At 39.0% G+C, this 20,778-nt stretch overlaps 1 protein-coding gene across 1 annotated transcript in view; it reads left to right on the top strand.

Moving 5' to 3' along the window:
- Positions 1-20,778, top strand: part of EXTL3 (exostosin like glycosyltransferase 3) — an 81,795-nt gene that overhangs the window by 48,925 nt on the left and 12,092 nt on the right. Inside the window, exons 4-5 of the mRNA XM_080796724.1 lie at positions 12,555-12,682; positions 19,929-20,073. Coding sequence (XP_080652850.1) covers positions 12,555-12,682; positions 19,929-20,073 — 273 coding nt within the window. The remainder of the gene's footprint in view (positions 1-12,554; positions 12,683-19,928; positions 20,074-20,778) is intronic.

Here is a 20,778-nt window from a genome sequence, read left to right as displayed (position 1 = left end):
AACTGAGCTTCAGTGTTGTCTGATTCCAGAAGCTGCAGCTTTAATCACCTTCCAGACTTAGCAAGAAGACTATTTATCAGAATATTGTAGAGGTTTTTTGGAAGATTGGAGTTGGGGTTTGAAATATTTGGGAGTTGGAGGTCCTGGTCTCTCACAGGTTCTTTCTGTTCTTTACCTTATCTTATCTGTCATGATTTGGTTGCCATATTTTACAGGAAAGATAATAGTAGGATAGGGCTTTCGTTCTGAGGACTTTGTTGTTTATCCACCTTTTGGCATAAATTTAGCAATCTAGAATATTACCTATTTATCTTAAATGTGAGGCCTTAGAGCAAGTCATAAGCAAACAAACTGCCCCTATTTATCCTGTGGCACAGATATTTTTCAGAAAAAGGTAGCAAGGAAAGGCAGAAGTTCCCATGGGCCCTGCATTACTAGAAGGTTGCTAAAGAAAATTAGTGTAGTTTTTAGGAAGAATCCGTTTAGAAGGGGAATATTTGTGCTAGACTGGTTTTTGAAATTGTATCAGCAAGAAACTGATTCATGTGAAATATTTCCTGAGCAGCAGCATGGTATAATAGGGCAGTATGAGTTTTGGAGTAATAGAGACCTGGTATTAAGTACTCAGTTTTGTGATCTTTGATGAGTTAACTTCTTTGATTTAAGGCTTAGAGAGGAAAATAAAATAATACAAGTAAGGAATCTAGAAAGGTACCCAGTAACTGTTTGATTCCTACTTATCCCTTTATGTCCAAGAAGATGGAAAGCAGTATGGATATGCTCCCTGTGTATTGGACAACTTTAATTCACTTCACTGGTAAAGGCCTTGTCTGTCCTCTGCATAATTTCCCTTTGTGTTGTAGCTGTTACCATTTACCTTCTCTTGTAAAAATCTTTGTTTTAAATTTTCTTTCTACCACTGCTAGTCTTTTCTTTTTTAAAATTTTAATTGAATTTATAATCTGAGGCTCTTCAAACTATGTGGGGTTCTAAAAACTTTTGGTCCCAGAATTTATCTTGTATATTAAGAAAAGTGTGAATGGGAAGATTTCTTTCTTAATAAATTTCACTTTTTTCTTTCTCTGTTACAACTGTTTAAGTGTCACCGAAATTTAAAAAAAGAAAACATTTGTTCTGCGAAAGGTGGATGCTGCTCAAATACAATAATAAAGCAGCTTTTGTTTGCCATTTTTCCTGAGTTTTCTCTGAATTTGGTATGGATGTAGAGAAGCCGACACCACCTTGTTAACAGTGACTGAAATTTGTTAGAGAACTTACCAGAACTAATCCTTTCTTTTAACTCTGGTGGGAAATAAGTAGTCCTTTTTGATTACTGGGTGGCTCATTGCAATAATACAATGCCTAGTTGGAAAATGCCAGAAACTTTCCATATGGGAGGCCATTCTGCATAGCTTACTCATATTAGCGGTACTGGTGTTTTTTTAGTTCTTCTGAAAAAGAGGAAACAGTTTCAAGCTGGAGAAAACACTGTATTCTCTAAATATTTTGACTCCATTTTCTATTTGAGAGGCAGGGTTTTTTGGGGGGGGAGCAGTGGTTGAATTGCTGGCCTCTTGGGCATGGAGCCAACATTATCAGGTATTGAGACTAGGAGGGACTGGCAGCTCTCTCCCCTCTGGAGAAATGGCACTATAATGAGATGTTGTGGAGTAGTTTTGCTACCTGGGATGCAGATGTACCTTATCCATTATGTTATAATTAACAGGTCCTTATAAAATTAGCAGTAGGGTGATTCCCAGGCAATCTCTCAGATTCCAGTCCTTCAGAGAAAATGATTTGAAATCAGCATTTTTGAATCAACCCAGGAACCCCACATGCCATTTCAGAAAACGATGGACAATTTGTGCTTCTCTTGTGCTCAGGTTCTTATCTAAGCTTTAGATATAAATGCTAAATATATGTGGGCTATGAAATCTATTGAGCCCTAGGTTTTTTGGTAGAGAGGGATTGTCTTAGGGGTGCCTACTAGTATTTGTATATTAAAATTCCTCATTCTTGTCTATTATTTAGATAACAAGGAAACTGAATTAGATATGGCTTAGAGTAAATGTGACCTTTACTGCTACCATCCTTGGATACTCTTGCCCCGATTGCTTTAATTCTCATCAGTTCAAAGAGGATAGGGCCTGGGCAAGGTGATTGGACTCCACCCAGAGAGATGGGAGAAGTGCCATTAGTTGCAGTAGCTGTCAGAATGGTGTGGGGCTGCTGAACAGATGTGGTGATGGTGGGTGACCGCTTTGTCTCTTGCCTGTTTTGTAAACAGTTCAATCAGGTTCCTTAGCTCTGGGAGCATAACAACAAAGACTATCTAATGGAAGTCAAATGGAGAGAAGTAGGTAGTATGCCAAGGGATTTGAAAGCTGGTCCTTCCAAAAACTCCTTACTGGGTCGGGTACAACCACTTTCATTGCATCTTAAGGCTGTTTCACTGTTTTCAGGTCTCCCTTGTTTCTGATGGTATGTCAGTGGTTTCCAAATTTTTGTTTCCCCATGTGGAATATATTCTTTTCTCTGGGTGCTTTCAAGACTTTTTTTTTTTTACATTTGGTTTTCAGTGGTTTGAGTATGATATGCCTTGGCATGGTTTTCTTTGATTAGTGTTCTGACTGGGATTCACTAAGCTGCTTAAATCGGTCAAATTTTTTTTTTTCCAGCATATACTGGGAAATTTTTACTTCATTATTTATTCAGATATTTTTTTCTGTTCCATTCTTTCCTCACCCTTGGGGGCTCCATTATATGTATATTAGACATTTTGATTGTATCCCACAGTTCTCAGTGTCTGTTCATTTTTTTTAAACTTTTTTTTTCCTATTCTGCAGTTTTGATCATTTCTCTTGATTGATAAATTCACAGACTTTTGTGTCATCTCTACAGTTAAGCTCATCCAATCAGTTTTAAATTGCAAATATTATATTTTTCAATTCCAGACTATCCATGTTTTTAAAATAATAGATTAAACTATTAAAACTATTAAAAACTATTAAAACTATTAAAGTATTAAAAGTTTAAAATAATAGTTTCTGTTTCTCTGCTGAGATCTCTTTTTTTCCATTCTGAGTATGCTTTTTACTTCATTGAACATAGTTATAATAGCTACTTTAACATCTTTGTCTCCTGATTCCAACATATAGGTCACTTGCTGGATTTAACTGAATTTCTTTTTTCTTGAGAGTCATGTTTTTCTGGTTCTTGGTACGTCACATAGTTTTGTACAGTGTGAATGTTATACTGTGAAGACTGTGGGTTTGGTTTTGTTTCTCTGAAAAGTATTGATGTTTTAGTTTTTGCAAGCAATTTCTTCAGTTGAACTTAGACTGCAAGTTCTGTCTCTTGAGCGGCAACTCAAATGTGAGTTTGATCCTTTTATATTTTGTTGGTCTGCTTACAGACAGCACCAAGCATGCACATGTGGCTTAGAGGGGGCCAGAGACTGGGTAGTTTATACATAGAACTTGGAGCTCCCTCTATCTGGCTCTCTCTTTTCTGGAATCTCCTTTCTTTCTGAGGGCTGTTTTTGACTCCCACTCTTCCCTCTTGTTCTTCAGGCCAGAAAAGAGTTGGATGTTGTATGTGAGTTTAGCTGTTCTATACGCTGCTGACTCTGGCCTACTGTCAGGATAAAAGCAATGGTGATTCTACTCATGTTGGTAATTCCTTCCTAAATTTCAGCTCCTCTCTGGAATTTGCCACCTTCTGTTCACTGTCCAGTGCCTTCAGGTAATTGCTTTCTTGGTATTTTTGTCCAGAGTTTATAGTTACCATCTGCAGGAGGTTTGGGTCTATTAGGAGCTTCTTCAGCCATCCTGAAAACAGAAACCTCCAAGTAATCTTTTTGATACATAGCCCATGCCAAATTTTGGTTTGAGTTATTACTTCATTCTCATTAGTTAACACATCTTCCTCACTCTCCTTTTTATTCTGGATAATAGTAATAAATAGGGTGGCCTTGTTTGGAGCTTTCTGTGGAAATAAGAACATCAAAATCTGTCCTTTTTGAGTTTGAAAACTTGGGTTCTTATGAAGGAGGACATGTTTCAGTAATTAATGGTGTGGTCTTGCTCACTCAAAACCCCACTCATCTTCACACTGCATACTTACTCATTTCTCAGAGAGTCTTGTGGGCAGCCAGTTCCCCAATTCTTAACTTTTAATTCTCTTCTCCATTGAAGGGTACAGTCAGTTTACATAATGTGCCTGGGAAGGCCTCCTTGAGGAGGTGATATGTGAGCAGAAGCCTGAGTGAAGTGAGGGAATGGGCTATGTAAATTCTGGAGGAATATATAGAGAATAGCAAATGCGAGGAGCTTGTCATGTTCGAGACATGGCAAGAATACCCTGTGTTATCTGAGGTGGAGTGAGCAAGGAGAGCGTTTGAAAGCAGGTTGGAGAGAGTAGAAGTCAGCACATGTAGGACCATGTAGGTCATGGTAGGGATTGGAGATTTTATTCTAGGTATGTTAGGATGCCATTAGAGGGTTTTGAGTGAGGAGTAATATGATGTGTGTTGGACTACGGAGAAAAGAGCAGAATAAACAGTTCAAAGGCTATTTATTATTGCAAGAGCCTAGGTGAGGGGTGTGGGCAGCTTGGACCTGGGCAGTGGTGGTGGAGAGGGTGACTTAAGCATATCATACCTCCCTTGTAGACTCCAAGGTCTCCGTGGAAGTGGTAAGGCCAAAATGTGCTTGTTGTTCCAAATGACAACTATATATAGAGATAGGATAGTATTTTCCATTGCCTTTTCCCCTCCTTCTCAGCCCTTGATATTAGAATTGGAAAAGGAGAATTCTGTTTTGGGAACCTGATGTCATGCCAAGGTGGTTATTGTCCTGTCAGTCATCATGCCAGTGGTCAACTAAGGGGAGAAGAAGGAAGACTAGAAGAGAATTCCGTGTCATTAATATTCAGGCCTGGGTCTCTGCCAGTCCGGCTGTTAAAGGCTTTACTTCTGGCTAGACCTCAGGCAACAGTACAGGTAATTCCAAAGGCTATTCCTTAGAAAGTTGATACACTTTATTTTTATCTGTGCCCATTCACCTTTAAAAAATATTACTTGAGGGGCACCTGGGTGGCTCAGTGGGTTAAGCCTCTGCCTTCGGCTCAGGTCATGATCTCAGGGTCCTGAGATCGAGCCCTGCATTGGGCTCTCTGCTTAGCAGGAAGCCTGCTTCCTCCTCTCTCTCTCTGCCTGCCTCTCTGCCTATGTGTGATATCTCTCTGTCAAGTAAATAAATTAAAAAATCTTTAAAAAAAATATTACTTGGGTATGTCAGATGATAATTTCCTAAAATTGTGATTTTGAAGCATAACTAATAGGAAAAACCCTGTCCAGCTTTTCTAGGTCCAAGATTATACAAAGTCTGGTAGACTTCATTAGGTGTTGGTGTATCTGGGGTTTTTTTCGGGGGGGGGTGGACATCATTTTATTTAATAACTTGGTAATTACAGCTGTGGCTCTCTTTTTTTCTGTTTGAGAAGGGGCTGCATGGCTGCAAAGGAGAATTGTTTAAGACAAAGCTACCAGAAATCAGAAATTGATAGCAAGAATTATAAATGTATAACATAAAGGAATTGCCGAAAAGTCATGTTGCATAAATGATTTCCTAATTGCTACAAATCAGTTCTTTAGGTAGAATCTTCCCCTCTTAGTCTATATGTACTCTTTTTATTAATTCAAAGTAAGGAATCTAAGACTGAGAATTTTATTACTTTAGGTCACTCAACTAATTAATATTGAAATTAGAACTTAGGACTTCTGAACCATGTTCAGTGCATATTTTTACCAAATTTGAACTTCTTGAAAAGGCACAGTATGTGTATGTATGTATATGTGTGTGTGTATATGTATGTATGTATATGTATGTATATAAAATGTTCACAAAATAAAACAGGAAGAGATTGTGTTAATCTTGTGTAATAATAAGTGCTAACAAGTTTTGAGCATTTTCTGTGTGCTGGTTCAGCACTGTGTTGTGGTCTTGCTATGCATTCTCTGATTTGATAGCAGACCTCCAACCTATGCTGCCCACAGTTCTTTACCTACAGTTTCATAGGGAGCATGTGTAACTTCTCTTATATGAGTTAAAACAGACTTACAACCTAAAATATATAATTTTTTAATACTGCAATTGACCCCAATTTAAAGTAAGTTGTAAATAGAAAACCAGTTCAGTGTGTTACCTTCTTATCCTTTTTTCTTCCTTCTGTGCACTTCCTAAGTTTTTGTCCCACCACTTGGTGTTTATTGAATGAATCCCTTGAAAAACTAATATATCTTAATGCTCCTTGGCCTTTATCTGTTGATCACCATCCCCTCAAGCTGTTTCACGTGGGTCCTCACAGGTAGGTAAACGTGACCATGTGCTTCCTTTTGGACCTCATCTTCTTGATTCCTGAGCTCTGCGATGGGTTACTTTTTTAAGTTGGAGGAAAGGGAAGGATGGAGGACAAAAGTTAGATGCTGTTTACCTTACTGTCTATATGATGACTTGACATAAGGTTCATTTTCAGAAATGTATTCATTACAGAAGTGCATTATACGTGTTTATGTATTGAGGCTGAAAACTGCTAGCTTTGGCTGAGCAAAATTTGATCTTAAAGAGAAAAAGGGGCATCCCAGTGACTCAATTGCTTGTGTCCCAACTCTTGATTTCTGCTCAGGTCATGATCTCAGGGTTGTGAGATGGAGCCGCACCACTGGCCTCTGTGCTGGGCATGCAGCCTCCTTAGGAGTCTCTCTCTCCCTCTCTGTAAAAAATAAAAGAGAGAAAAGGAGAGAAAGGATAATGTTATAAGGGTATTTAAATTGCTGAGTTTAGTAGGTGGCATTATGTGTTTGCATGATCGATCACCTTATATTTTCCACCTACATTTTCTTTTCTCTCTGTTTCTTTCCACGATTTATTTATTTTGAGAGTGGGTGAGCGCACATGCATGTATATGTACGTGTGAGCCAGGGGAGGGGCATAGGGAGAGGGAGAGAGTGAGTCTCAAGCAGACTCCCTGCTCAGCATGGAGCCTGACACAGGACTCCATCTCGTGACCTTGAGATTATCACCTGCATTGAGATCAAGAGCGACCACTTAACCAACTAAGCCACCCAGGAGCCCCTCCACATACGTTTTCTAATTTTATTACTTCTTAGGTATGTTTTACCTTTTTGTGCTGTCTGTTCTTGGTCTGCTTTATGACTTGTGTTAATTCACATAATCTCTTCAAGCCCTGTTTTTCTCGCTTACCAACTTCAAAGACCTACCTATGGCTGGTCATGAGCTGCTTTTATAAAAGATTCCATATTTAAGTATTTATTCTATTTGAGTCCAAATTTATCCTGCTACATTTAAGCAACTATCACTTAATAATTGTTGACATGTGCTGTTCCTTGTTAACAGCAATAACTACTTATATTTCCACCCCTTACATATTAAGAGATATTTGCTAACTATTAATTGGACATCAAATTTATCATGATAACTAAGTATTTATGATATAAATTGATACTTTCCTACTTCATGTGGGTTTGCTGATTCTGTCTGGATTTAGAAGCCAAATGCCTAGTTAGCGTACTAGAAGAAAGGATCCTATTAGAATAGTAGCTCTTTATCATTCATAAATTCCAGAATTCCTCAAGAACCAATTTGAATGTTACCTGAGGTTACTATTAATTGTTTTTTGATCATACATACACTTGTATACATTTGCATATGGTAGGGTTCCAGGCTATGATTGCTGTACTGTTCCATTGTGACAGGAAGAGAGTTGCAGTGAGAGAAAGTCAAGGCTTTTATGAATGATGGTAAATAGGAGAACTAGTGAAGCATCCCCAGGAAGCATTGTATGTGAAACAAGAAAAATGAATGTTACTGAGCATTGCTCCTGACTTGATAGTTGTAGGTTGATGGATTGTTTTGCTGTGGAAAACTAGATTAAATACAAGGAGGTTTCAGTATATAGAATGTTACATTTTGATACATAAATTTATCGTCTTATTCCGTATTCTGAAAAATGGACAGGGCTAAATTAGGTCTTATTTCCTAGTCAGTTGTTCATTCATTCATTTATAAAATGTTTGTTGAACACTTGTTGGATTCCATGGACCATAATCTGTACGTTTTGGTCAGTGTTGTAACCAGTAATTCACTCAGTAACGTGAAGGTCAGTCTTCATGTTCACAGGTTACTAACGTATAATCATAAGGCATGAAAAAATAGCCAGTTGAGGAAGAAGGAGTTTTTTAATTTGAAAAACAAAACAAAGAATGTCAACAAAAATGAGAATATTTTGTAAACACGACTTACTAATCTGGATGACTCATTTCTTTCATGTATCATCTGTCATTTCTCAGACCCTTAGAGGCCAAGCTCATCTGCAGGTCTGCGATACAAATATTTAAGTTTTTTTGTCCTTATGATTTTGGTGCCAGAAGGGATAACGGTTGGTTTGTCTAGCCATTAAGCGCTGTAGCTTGGAGGCAGAACTGTTAGAAGAAAGCTTTTACTCTTTTCCCCTCCTTAATTTTAGATTGTATGTGCGGTGTTTATAAGTGCAGAAATCTTTTTGGTTAGGAGGAAAAGGTGATTGTTCTTAAGTAACAAACTACATTTATTCTTTGCAGTTTGGTGTACTGTCTTCTGATCGTTGACTCTAAATCAGGGTGTCTCAGCAGTAGCCCTAATGGTATTAGGGTCGGATGAGTCTTTGTTGTGGGGCTTGTCCTGTGCTTTGTACGATTTACCAGCACCCCTGGCCTCTGCTCGCTAGACACGAGTAGCTTACCCCCTTCCACCACCAGTTCTGACAACCACAAATGTCCAAAGACATTGTTTTAAATGTTTCATGGTGGGCAGAATCACTCAGAATTGAGAATCCCTGCCATAAATTCTGAAAGCAGACTTATTGACCACAGTTGTTTGTGAGCTAACCAGAAATAAGCTGCTGTAACTCATGATGTTGTGTTTCTATGAATCCTTAAATTTTTTCTTTTATTCTGATGACTATTGGTCAGTTCGCTAATCCTGAAAATCTTGCTGCCATTCAGCCCATTGGAATTGTGCCAGGATGAGCAGAAGTAGTATGTGTACTCTATTTCTGGAATCCATAGTAGTAGTACTTTTTTTTTTTTTTAAGATTTTATTTATTTGAGAGAGAGAGAGAGCACTCATCAGTGGAGGCAGAGGCAGAGGGAGAAGGGGAAGCGGAAGCAGGCTCCCTGCTGCTTAGGGAGCCCGACGTGGGGCTTGATCCCAGGATCCCAGGATCCCAGGATCATGACCTGAGCTGAAGGCAGATGCTTAACAGACTGAGCCACCCAGGCGCCCCCATAGTAATTGTTCTTAATGGACTTGCCTCTTAATGGACTTTAATAAACTTGATAAAAACGTGGATGTGAAATCTAGGCTAAAACACATTTAGTATTAGATCTTCAATTCCAAGTCTTCGGTGAACAAGTAGGTCCTCTTGATTTGATTTACTTTGTAAATTGGATAAAAATTTTGGATATGGGGCGCCTGGGTGGCTCAGTGGGTTGAAGCCTCTGCCTCCGGCTCAGGTCATGGTCCCAGGGTCCTCGGATCGAGTCCTGCATCGGGCTCTCTGCTCGGCAGTGAGCCTGCTTCCCTTCCTCTCTCTCTGCCTGCCTCTCTGCCTGCCTGTGATCTCTATCAAATTAAATAAAATCTTTAAAAAAAAAATTTGGATATGATCTAGGCATCAGATCACGACATTTTAGTTTTTGTTGTTGCTTTTTGTTTTTAGAGTGAATTAGGTTGTTTATAAGATTGTCAAGTGTGGCTGATAAGCAAGTTCCATTTCTGCACACAACATGGTGCTGTATCCATTTAGCAGAGAGGCTGTTTCCTTACCTTCACACAACAAGTAAGTGGTAGAGTTGGAATTTGAACTCAGGCTTTTCTGATTGACGCCAAAGCCGCCTTTTTCCTCTCCGGACCCTCTCAAAATAGGAATCACCTGGGGATTTTGCAGGTTCTGACTTGGTAGGTTTGGGGTAGGCCTGCATTTCTAAGAGAGTCCTCAGGAGGACAGCGAGGCCCGTTGCCGATCTTTGGGTCCACTCTGAGTACTAAAGCTCTGTGCTATGTTCCTGGATTACTAATTTTGCTATAGATAATCCTCCTCGTGTCTGACCTGCAAAACTGATAATCTACAGTTGAATAGTCAAGAAATGGATTTTTCAATTATTTCTTCTTCATTTTAAGCTATGCGCATTGTTACTAGAGTTGAGGGGGCAGCTTTGTTCCCCTGAACTGGCAGAATTGCAGTTCTGTATTAACTGAATGCTAGGCATGTTTGGAAAGTAAAATGAAGTTTGTTGGTTGTGGTTGAGCAGACAGATGTCATAGTCCATTGATTGTAAGGTGGACATTATTAACATTTTAACATCTCTGAAATTCGGTTCATTGTAAGATAGATGGCATTTTATGGTTGCTAAGGTTGGGGTTTGGCGTCTACTACTTCTGGCCACTTTCCTGCTCCTTGGGGATGGAGCCCAGCAGCTTCTATGGTGAATACTTGATCATCTCCCCCTCCTTGATCTTTTCCCCCGACCCAGAGCCCAGTGCTTTGTTCTGTAACTGCTGAATCTGTGCTTGGGAGACGAGGGATTTTTACACTGGTCAAACATGCTTCAGGGCAGGGTGGAATCTGTGTCTATTGCTTGGCTCTGACATCTATTTTCTGTAGTAGCAAATCTGTTATAGATCCTCTCTTGTCTTGACTTGGGAGGAGCTCCTCTGGGGGTGAGGCAAAGTCTTAAAAAGCTCTTTAGTAGAGTAAGCATTCTAAGTGATAAACTATTTCACATGCTTTCTTATTTGGCAGCATTTTTCTTCCTTGATGGTACACAGTTGATAATGCATTTTCCATAGGGCTTTGATTTGATTAGAGTTCTAAATTTAATAAGAGTTTAGCAGAAAAAGACTGCTTTGGAGTTAGAAGGCACAAGTTAGCGTCTGGCTCTGCCATTTGTCGTTTTGTGTACAGGATGAGAATTGGACCGTATGATCTCCAAGGCCCTTTGAGCTCTGAATTAATTGGATTCTAGGTGTCTTAGAATGATTTAATTGAAGTATGCGGACTGTGCTCTAAGAACATAGAAGTGATTAATTTTGAAAAGAGAGGAAGTGACAGGAGGTGTGAGAGCTCAGTCTCTAGGGAGAGAATAATTTCGGTCGAAGAATAGGAGAAAAAGTATTTTAAACTGAAGAGACCATATTTGTGAGGTCATAGGAGGACCTTTGAAACCATTCATAAACTTCTGGACCCTGCGTATAATTCCATTGATCAAGCTAGGTAGAGCTTATTCTCGCTTTAAGCTTCTGTTGAAAGTAAGGCGACTCAGGACACCTGGGTGGTTCAGTCGTTAGGCGTCTGCCTTCGGCTCGGATCGTGCATGGTCCCAGGGTCCTGGGAACGAGGCCTACATCAGGCTCCCTGCTTAGCGGGAAGTCTGCTTCTCCCTCTCTCACTCCACCTGCTTTTGTTCCCTCTCTTGTTGAGTCTCTCTCTGTCAAATAAATAAATAAAATCTTAAAAAAAAAAAAAAAAGAAAGGTGACTCTTCCAGTCTTTCTAAAAAGATGATTCCTCAGGAAGTTCTTTGTTTCTGTTTTTTGGCAATAAAATGATAGTTCCTCATCAGTTGAATTAATTAGATACAGATACCATAAAAATAAAATGAGCTATTAAAGTGCTGAGTATGGTCATCCTCATTTGAGTATTGGGCAAGGTGATTAGCAAAGCTACTGCCTGCATTGTAGTAAACTATGCTTATCTAAGGTAACGTGTAAGTTAAAAAAAAGTTTCTTTTAATAATGTAGCTCTGGGCACTAATCTTTGTTTTATGAAGAAAATACTGCTTTGCATATATGGGTCACTTTGGGTAGAGATTCTTTGAATAGGGATTTGCTGTGGACACAGCTGTTAACTTTTCTGAATTAGGTACCCCCTGAAAGAAAGTTTTTTATGTATAGTCAGTGCCACAGGTGGAAATTGCAAATTGCAAAGGGTTAGGTAATTAATCTCCACTGGGTGGGCGCTCCTTTTTTTTTTTTTTTTTCTAAAATACCAGATAAAAGACCTTAAAATTAGGCATCAGAAATGACACAGACTGAGGGGATTTCTGAATTGGGTTTTAAAATTCATGAGCAAGCCTGGGGATTTCAGAGCTGGGAATTATAATTTCAGTTCTACTCTGCCACCTTGTGTTCTCTTGGGAAAGTTATTTTTGATTTCCCTAGACTGTGTTTATCGCTTATGTAAAATAATCCTCAGCTTTAGCTGCTTTCACAAGAAAATTAGCTAGCAAATGAATAAAGCTTAAAGTGTGAAATCCTTAAACATTTGCTGAATTATAAGGCAGTTTCTATTCCTGAAAGGCATATGCTAGGGTTTACAATCAGTAGGCAACCAGGCAAGATTATTTAGTAAATTTACTTTTGACCTAAAGGCAGTTTGGGTTTCGTATTCTATAATGCAGCACTGACCATTAGTGTTTTTACTTCCTCCTTACAGGTGGTCCGTACTGAGAAGAACAGTTTGAACAATCGATTCTTGCCCTGGAATGAAATTGAGACAGAGGCCATTCTCTCTATTGATGATGATGCTCACCTCCGCCATGATGAAATCATGTTTGGGTTTCGGTGAGCAGCTGATTTTCAATCAGGAGACGCTTTTGTTTGCAAGTGACAGAAAAGCAACTCAGACTTGGATTAGGCAGCAAAATGAATTTCTTGGCTGTCAGTAACAGAAATCCTCAGAGGTAGTAATGGCTGACTTAGGACATGGCTGGATTTTAGGTCATAGGTGATGTTGAAGAACTCCATTTCTCTTCATCTCGAGGTTCTGCTTTCCTCTTTGTTGCCTTTGATTTTGCAAAGGCTCTTCCTCTGAGGCCAGGGAGATGGCTTCTGTGATTGGCTAGACCAGGCTTATCTGCCGGGCCCTGGAGCTGCAAGTACATCATCTTCCAAACACAAACCACACGGACTGAGTGGAGGCAAAGGGTAGTTTCCTGAAAGAAATGGGAGCTTTTTGTGTTTACAGGAATGGGGAATAGCTCCCAGTCAGGCAGAAGCAACATGTTGCTGTGTGTTAGGGCAATGCAACAGTGCCAGAGTCCTGGGGCTTAAAAGACATAGGGAAGGATGGGGTTAGATGTAAAGATCCAGAGGAAAAGAGGGGGAGGAGATGGTGGAGATGGTTCTGATAATGACAGTGCATGATATTGGTGAGTCCAGGCTGTGTGCCGGAGACTGGCTGAGCACTCTACGATTTATCTCATTAACACCCCAAAAACTTGGTGATAAAAGTTGTACTCATTTCCATTTTACATAGGAGTCAATTGAGATCCAGGAGAACCAAACCATGACCCTAGACAGTAAGTGGCAGAGCTGGAATTCAAGTGCAGGTTTGTCTGACTCCGGAACTTGCAGTATCCACTGACTTAACTATTTTGTTTTCTTGACTCTTAGTAGTTCTTACTGGGGCTTATATATCCCAGTTGAGGGAGCATTACTGGTTAGAGAACGGAGTAGATCAGGACTGTTCAAAGTGTATCATGGACTAGAATGCAGGCCATGGACAGTTTATCATCTGTCCACAGTGAGGTAAGTACAAAAATTGAGGGTAGGCCTTAGAGACTTAATTTTAAAGCAGTTTGACAATTATTGTGACATCTGGGTTTGGGATCATTTCCTCACAATTTCGTTTTGGATAACATTTATTAAATACAATTCATATGTCATACAATTCACTCATTTATGTCTCATTCAATGGTTTTTAGTGTATTTACAGAGTTATGCAACTGTCACCTTGATCTTTTTAGAAATCTTCATTACGGCCAAAAGAAATCCTGTACCCATAACTGGTCACTTCCCATTTCCCTCCAACTGCTCTAAGCCCTAGGCAACCATTAATCTACCTATGCCTCCATAAATTGCTTTTTGTGGACACTTTGACTGTAAATGGTACCATATACTATGTGCTGATGTGTAACCTGCACCTTTCACTTAATCTAGTGTTTAAAAGGTTCATTTTCTCATAGCACATGTTGATACTTATTTTGTATAGATACACACATTTTGCTGGTCGATTTATCTGTTGATGAATATTTGGGTTATTTCTATTTCTTGGTTATTGAAAGTGCTGTTATGAGAATTCATGTACGAGTGTTTGTGTTCATGTTTCTTTTCTCTTGGATATATATGTTGGGGTGAGATCACTCTTTAACATTTTGAGGAACTACTGTATTGTTCTCCACAGAGGCTGCACCATTTCATTGCCATCATCAGTGTATAAGGGTTCCAATTTTTCCATGTCCTTGACAGTATTTGCTATTCTTTGTTTTTTGTTTATAGCCATCCTACTGTGTGTGAAGTGGTATTTCAGTATAGTTTTGATTTGCATTTCTCTAATGACTAAGGATGTTGAATAGCTTTTCATGTGCAGTAACCATTTGTGTATCTTCCTTGAAGAAGTGTCTTTTCAGATCCTTTGCCCATTGTTATTTGGATTATTTGTCTTTTTATTATTGAGTTGTTAGAATTTCTTACCAATCATTGGAAATTTGTGGTTTAGCCTCTGGTGTGGAACTGGAGAATTATTTCTGGTGGTACTACCCAACCTTTCATCAACTTGACTCATTTATTTGGGCATCCTTTGATCTAAAATCTTTTTCTTTTTCTTTCTCTCTCTTTTTTTAAAGATTGTATTTATTTATTTGACAGAGAGAGAGACAACAAGAGAGGGAACACAAGCAGGGGGAGTGTGAGAGGGAGAAGCAGTCTTCCCTCTGAGCAGAGAGCCCGATGTGGAGCTTCAGCCCAGAACCCTGGGACCACCCAATCGCCCCTAAAAGCTTTTTCTTTTTTTTCCAGTTTGTTTATTTTATCTGAATGGGAGTGGAACAGACCTAGGTTCAAAAGGGAAGAAGCAGGTATAACAAAAACTACCTCCTCAGGCAAAGGATAATAGGGGTTTGGCTAATTTCAACTTATATAGCAAAGAAAAAGGCAGATAGGTTCTTCATGGACAGGTAAAACAACGGGGACCCAAGAGAATTGAAAACATATGCCCATACAGAAGCAGTACATTAATGTTCACAGCAGCATTATTTATAATAGTGAACAAGTATAAGCAACACAGAAGGGTAACTATCATATGATTCTATTTATATGTCAGATCCACGGTGACAGATAGTCGAATGGTGGTTGCCAGGGGGCTAGAGGAAGACAGGAATGGGGAGTTAAGTGTTTAATAGGCACAGAGTTTCAGGTTGAGAAGATGAAAAACTTCTGGAGATGGATGGAGGTGATGGTTGTACACTGTGAATGTATTTAATGCCATTGAACTGTGCTCATAAACATGATTAAAATGGTAAATGTATGTTGCATGTATTTTGCCACACACACAAAAATTAGTTGTTAAAAAAAATAAAAGAAGTGTAAACAACCCAGACATCCATCAGCGAATGAATGGATTAAAAAAAAAAGTGATATATCCATACAATGGAATACTATTTAGCAATAGAAAGGAGTGAAGTACTGATATGAGCTACCATATGAATCTTGAAACCAGGCTAAGTGATAGAAGCCAGGTATGAAAGGCCACCTGCTCTTTGATTTAGTTTATGTGAAATGTCCACAGTAGGCAAATCAATGGAGTCAGATAGTAGATGAGTGGTTGCCACGGCTGGGGACAGACGGAGATGGGGAGCGACTGCTCATGGGTATGGGGTTTGTTTTTGAAGTGATGAAAACAATCTCAAATTAGATAGTGGTGATGGTTGCACAGCTTTGTGAATATACTAAAACCCAAAGTCAAACACTTTTACATGAGTAAATTTTATGGTATGTGATTTATATCTCAGTAAACTTTATTGGGAAAAAGAAAGAAAGAAAAGACTACACAAGCTTAAGAGAAGGTATGGGATTCTGGACTGTAAGGTAGGTTTCTCTTACTGGGTCCAGGTGTCTCTTGTTTTGGAGCAGTACATTGGTCTTTTTCTCTGTATTTCATGGCTCTGCTTTATGGGTTTTCTTTTCCAAAGGGAACTAACCAAAACCTTTTCCTTTGCCATGATTTAGTATAGGTTCCTCAGTATTTTGTTTTGGAGAGGAGGAAAAGGCTTATATACTATCATAATATAAGAAACATGGGATTTGGAAAAGAAATTCTTGTTTCTTAAATAGAAGGCAAAATCTCACCTTACTTTTTTTTTTACACGTTTTTGGATTATTAGTTAATTTTACAGTTTATTTTCTTACAGCATTTCAAATTGATTCTTAATGAACCAGAAGGAAAAGCATGGAAGTATAACCAACAAGATTAAGAATGTGTCTTTGTATAATAAAGTCCTTTTTAGTTTAATATGGACTTTAAGGTACTAAATATATATTAAATGTAGTACTTTACCTTTATGTACATTATTATTACATTTACATTAAATGTAAATACACTTTAATATACTGTAATATCATAAATATTTACTGATCTTTATTCAGAACTGTTATGCCTAAGTTTCAAAGATCATAAAATCAGCTTTCATTTAAAAATTAACAGTAATGGGGCACATGGGTGGCTCAGTCAGTTAAGCATCCAACTCTTGATTTGGCTTAGGTCATGATCTCAGGGTGGTGGGATAGAGACCTGCATCAGGCTCTGTGCTCAGCTGGGAGGCTGTTTGTCCCTCTCTTTCTGTTCCTCCCCATCTCCGTTCCCATGCTTGCTCGCTCTCTCAAATTAATCTTTTAAAAAAATTAATTGTAAAGGGTACCTGAGTGGATCAGTCAGTTAGTTAAGCATCTGCCTTCAGTTCAGGTTGTGATCCCGGAGTCCTGGGATCAAGCCCCGCATCGGGCTTCCTGCTCACTGGGGAGTCTGCTGCTCCATCTGCCCCTCACCCTGCTCGTGCTTTCTCTCTCAACGAAATAAATAAAATCTTAAAAAAAAAATTAACAGTAGGGACGCCTGGGTGGCTCATTCGGTTAAGCATCTGCCTTCGGCTCAGGTCATGATCCCAGGGTCCTGGGATCGAGTTCCGCATCAGGCTCCTTTCTTAGCAGGGAGCCTGCTTCTCTCTCTGCCTCTGCCTGCTTGTGTGCTCGCTTGCTCTCTCTCTCTCTGACAAATAGATAAATAAAATCTTAAAAAAAAAAAGTTAACAGTAACATCTGCTTCATTCAGGTGACTCATTAAAAATTATTTAGATCTTGCATACTTGCTTAAAAATATGTCTTTATTTAAAATATGTAGTGTTTTAACTGTTAACAGTTTTTTGTTTTTATTGAACTGACTCTACTAATTTGGAAATGATGTGTGGTAAATGATGTGTCAAACTTCATACCACAAAAAGGTTGAATTGGTGCACTTATTTCCAAGAGGACAGTATTTAAGTTTGAAATGTAAATAGAAGAATATTACTCATGATTCAAATTCTTCAGTGGAATTCTGTCTTGATTTCATTATTTCTAAAATTTTCCTTAGTTTTTTGAGTTTTCATTTATCTAGCGAAATTTTTTTTGAAGTTTGAGCTATAAATTACCTTTGAAACTTTTTTCCTATTATAGTATGTTGTGGGGGGCCTTGGGTGGTGCAGTTGGTTGAGCGCTGGACTCTTGATTTCCCCTCTGGTCATGATCTCAGGGTCCTGGGATTGAGCCATAGGTTAGTTGTGAGCCAGGAGTCTGCTGGAGTTTCTCTCTCCCTGTCCCTCTGCCCTTCCCTTCACTGTCCCTCTAAAGCGAATAAATAAAATAGTGTCTTGGTAACCAGAACATTAACACATTTAAAGAATAATTCATTAAAGGTAAAGTATACCAAAGCTTGATCTATAATATAGCACATACGTTAAAAATCTTTAGTGCAGTGCAAGTTTGAGTATAATGTTAAGGAACTGATTATGTGCAACATTTTTATGTAAATTGGTAGCATTATTTATATTTGATATTTTTTTTTTTTGAAAGATTTCTTTATTTTAGAGCCCAGGCACGCGAGTGGGGGAGGGGCAGAGGGAGAGGAAGAGAGGCAAACTCCCGCTGAGTGTGGAGCTGGATTCATTTAGATCTCACAACCGTGGTGAGATGATGGCCTGAGCTAAAATCAAGAGTCAGATGCTTAACCATCTGAGCCACTCAGATGTCCCTAATAGTCAATCTTTTAAAATGCCTAACTTTCAAATATCCACTGAGGCCATACTATCTAAAACTACTGATGTGTTGTCCCAGGAATTTAATTAAGCTGTTTCCTGTGTTTATCTTTTACAATTCCTTCCATATTGGTTTTCCCCCTTATTATTTAATAAATAATTAACACCCAGTTGACTGTATCATGGTTGACAGCCCTTAACAAATTAGATGGTATCTTTTGATATCATGTGTGTAGCCAATAGATTCTGCCTTATTAAGAATTTATTACATTATATTTATTTAAATCAACCAAATCAGATAATTGAAATTTTCAGTATCCTATTCTGCTAGCCTAGTAGTACTAGTAAGAACAATAGGCATTTGAAGACATCAGTATTTTTAGGAATATTGATGATAACATTTGGATATCTCAGTGGTATTTATTGGCAGTTCTTACATTCAAATATATAATGAAAACATCTTACAGCTTTTTAGGTTAGTAATTTGGAGTTGTTCTTAGGAAATAAATTAGGACTGAGGTAGGACTTGGGTAGGAGATGGCAGAAGGCCCATCTAGAAGACTGTTAAATTGTGATAGAAGTTGTGGTTTCTCATCTATCCTACTGGATTAATTGCTTTCAAACCTAACAGGAGGGGAACTCTTTGGGAATAAACTCTTTCATTTTTTAGGAATTGAAGTTCCATGTAAGTGATGAGAGAGTTTCTCAAGCAGTTTATATTTTTTTGGGGAGTGAGGTGGAGTGGGGGTGTAGTGGTTCATTGTTTATAGGACTCCTGAAGCTGTTGTACAGGGCTGTAGGGTTTTTGTAGTGCATAAGTGCTTTCAGCTTTCTGATTTTAGCCTGTGAAATTGGGGAACTGGTTTTATTTGTTTTACCTTATCAATAAATTTGGGGATGATATAAAAGTTTATCCTGAAAATATACTGAGTTTTCAGTTTATTATTTTTTAAAGATTTTATTTATTTATTTGAGACAGAGAGTGCATGCATGCACGAGCTGGAGGAGGGGCAGAAGGAGAGGGACAAGCAGTCTTGCCTTTGAGCAGGGATCCCAAAATGAGTGGGGCTTGAACCCAGGACCCCGAGATCATGACCTGAGCCGAAGGCAGATGCTTAACTGACTTGAGTCACCCAGGCACCCCTCAGTTTATTATTTCTTGCATTTATGAGTCTTTCAATTGTATGGTCCTATAGATCACTTCTTTTGATGATGTACATACCCCATTTTGGAGACTCTGAACTTCAGTTACCTCCTTCGCATGATATTCCAGCTTGTTCTTTCTGTAAAGGGCAGAGAAGTCCTGGCTGCAGAAGTTAGAAGAGCAATAAGTGGGTGCTTATTAAAGAAGCTACATGTAGCACTGTTTGCTTGTTCTTATCCTGTTTAGCCTGTGACTAATTTTGTTTAAAAAAATTTTTTTAAAGATTTTGTTTATTTATTTGACAGACAGAGATTACAGGTAGGCAGAGAGGCAGGCAGAGAGAGAGGGGGAAGCAGGCGCCCCGCTGAGCAGAGAGCCTGATGTGGGGCTTGATCCCAGGACCCTGGGATCATGACCTGAGCCGAAGGCAGAGGCTTTAACCCACTGAGCCACCCAGGCGCCCCTGTTTAAAAATTTTTAAGAGGAAAAAAGAATAGCCCAAGGGCCAGAGCCTGCAAGATAGAGCAATAATTTTAAATGTTTCTGATAATCTTAGAGCTTTGTACTCAGGTATGTGCATATACTTGTGTTTTCTAAGGGTGTGGAGAGAAGCACGGGATCGCATTGTGGGTTTCCCTGGCCGTTACCATGCATGGGACATCCCTCATCAGTCCTGGCTCTATAACTCCAACTACTCCTGTGAGCTGTCCATGGTGCTGACAGGTGCTGCCTTCTTTCACAAGGTAAGAAAAAGCTTGGTAAGGTTGGTGTGAGGTTGGTTAAGAGTTGAGCCTTTGTGTGGTAGTGAAATGCTGCCCTAAAGTTAGGCCTTCTAATGTTTCTTATATGTCCCTTGCGTGCTAGATGTAAGTTATTTCTGTTTTTAAAGACTGTGTTCAAGATGCTTAGACCAACTCTGGAATAAAAGGTCAGGGTGAGAAGGCTCCCTGCACAATTGTATGTAGGCTATTAGGAAAATTAGTTTGTTCTTTTTGGGTGTAGGCTCTCCTTCTGTAAAATTGAGAGCTTTGAGCTAAAATACTGTTGTTTTGCCATTGCCATCCCAGACATGGCCTGCCCAGCAGAAGGCTGGTTCTCTTCTCATTCGGGTTAACCCACTACTATCTCAGGCTTCACTACGAGCCTCTGTTACGGTTATGCAAGTTTTGTTTATTCCTTAGAGCTTTCACCATGGCACACATCCCAATTTTTATTGAATATCTAAAATGCAAACCCCTCTAGTCATTACTTCTCTCCTGTGTTGCTATTGCTAAGTTCTTTTTGCTCTTGACTTATCTTTCATCCGTACCTTTTCTGTCCTATAAAGTAGCCACTGGCCACACATGGCTGTTGAGCACTTGAAATCCAGCTGGCCAGTATTGAGATGAGCTGTAAGTGTAAAGTGCACACCAGATTTTGATATGTTAAAATGCAGTTATTTTGGTTAC

This window comes from Martes martes (genome assembly GCF_963455335.1).
Source record: "Martes martes genome assembly, chromosome: 2".
Taxonomy (NCBI): Eukaryota; Metazoa; Chordata; class Mammalia; order Carnivora; family Mustelidae; genus Martes; species Martes martes.
Note: the sequence above shows the minus strand (reverse complement) of the source record. Positions and strands in the feature narration are given on the sequence as shown.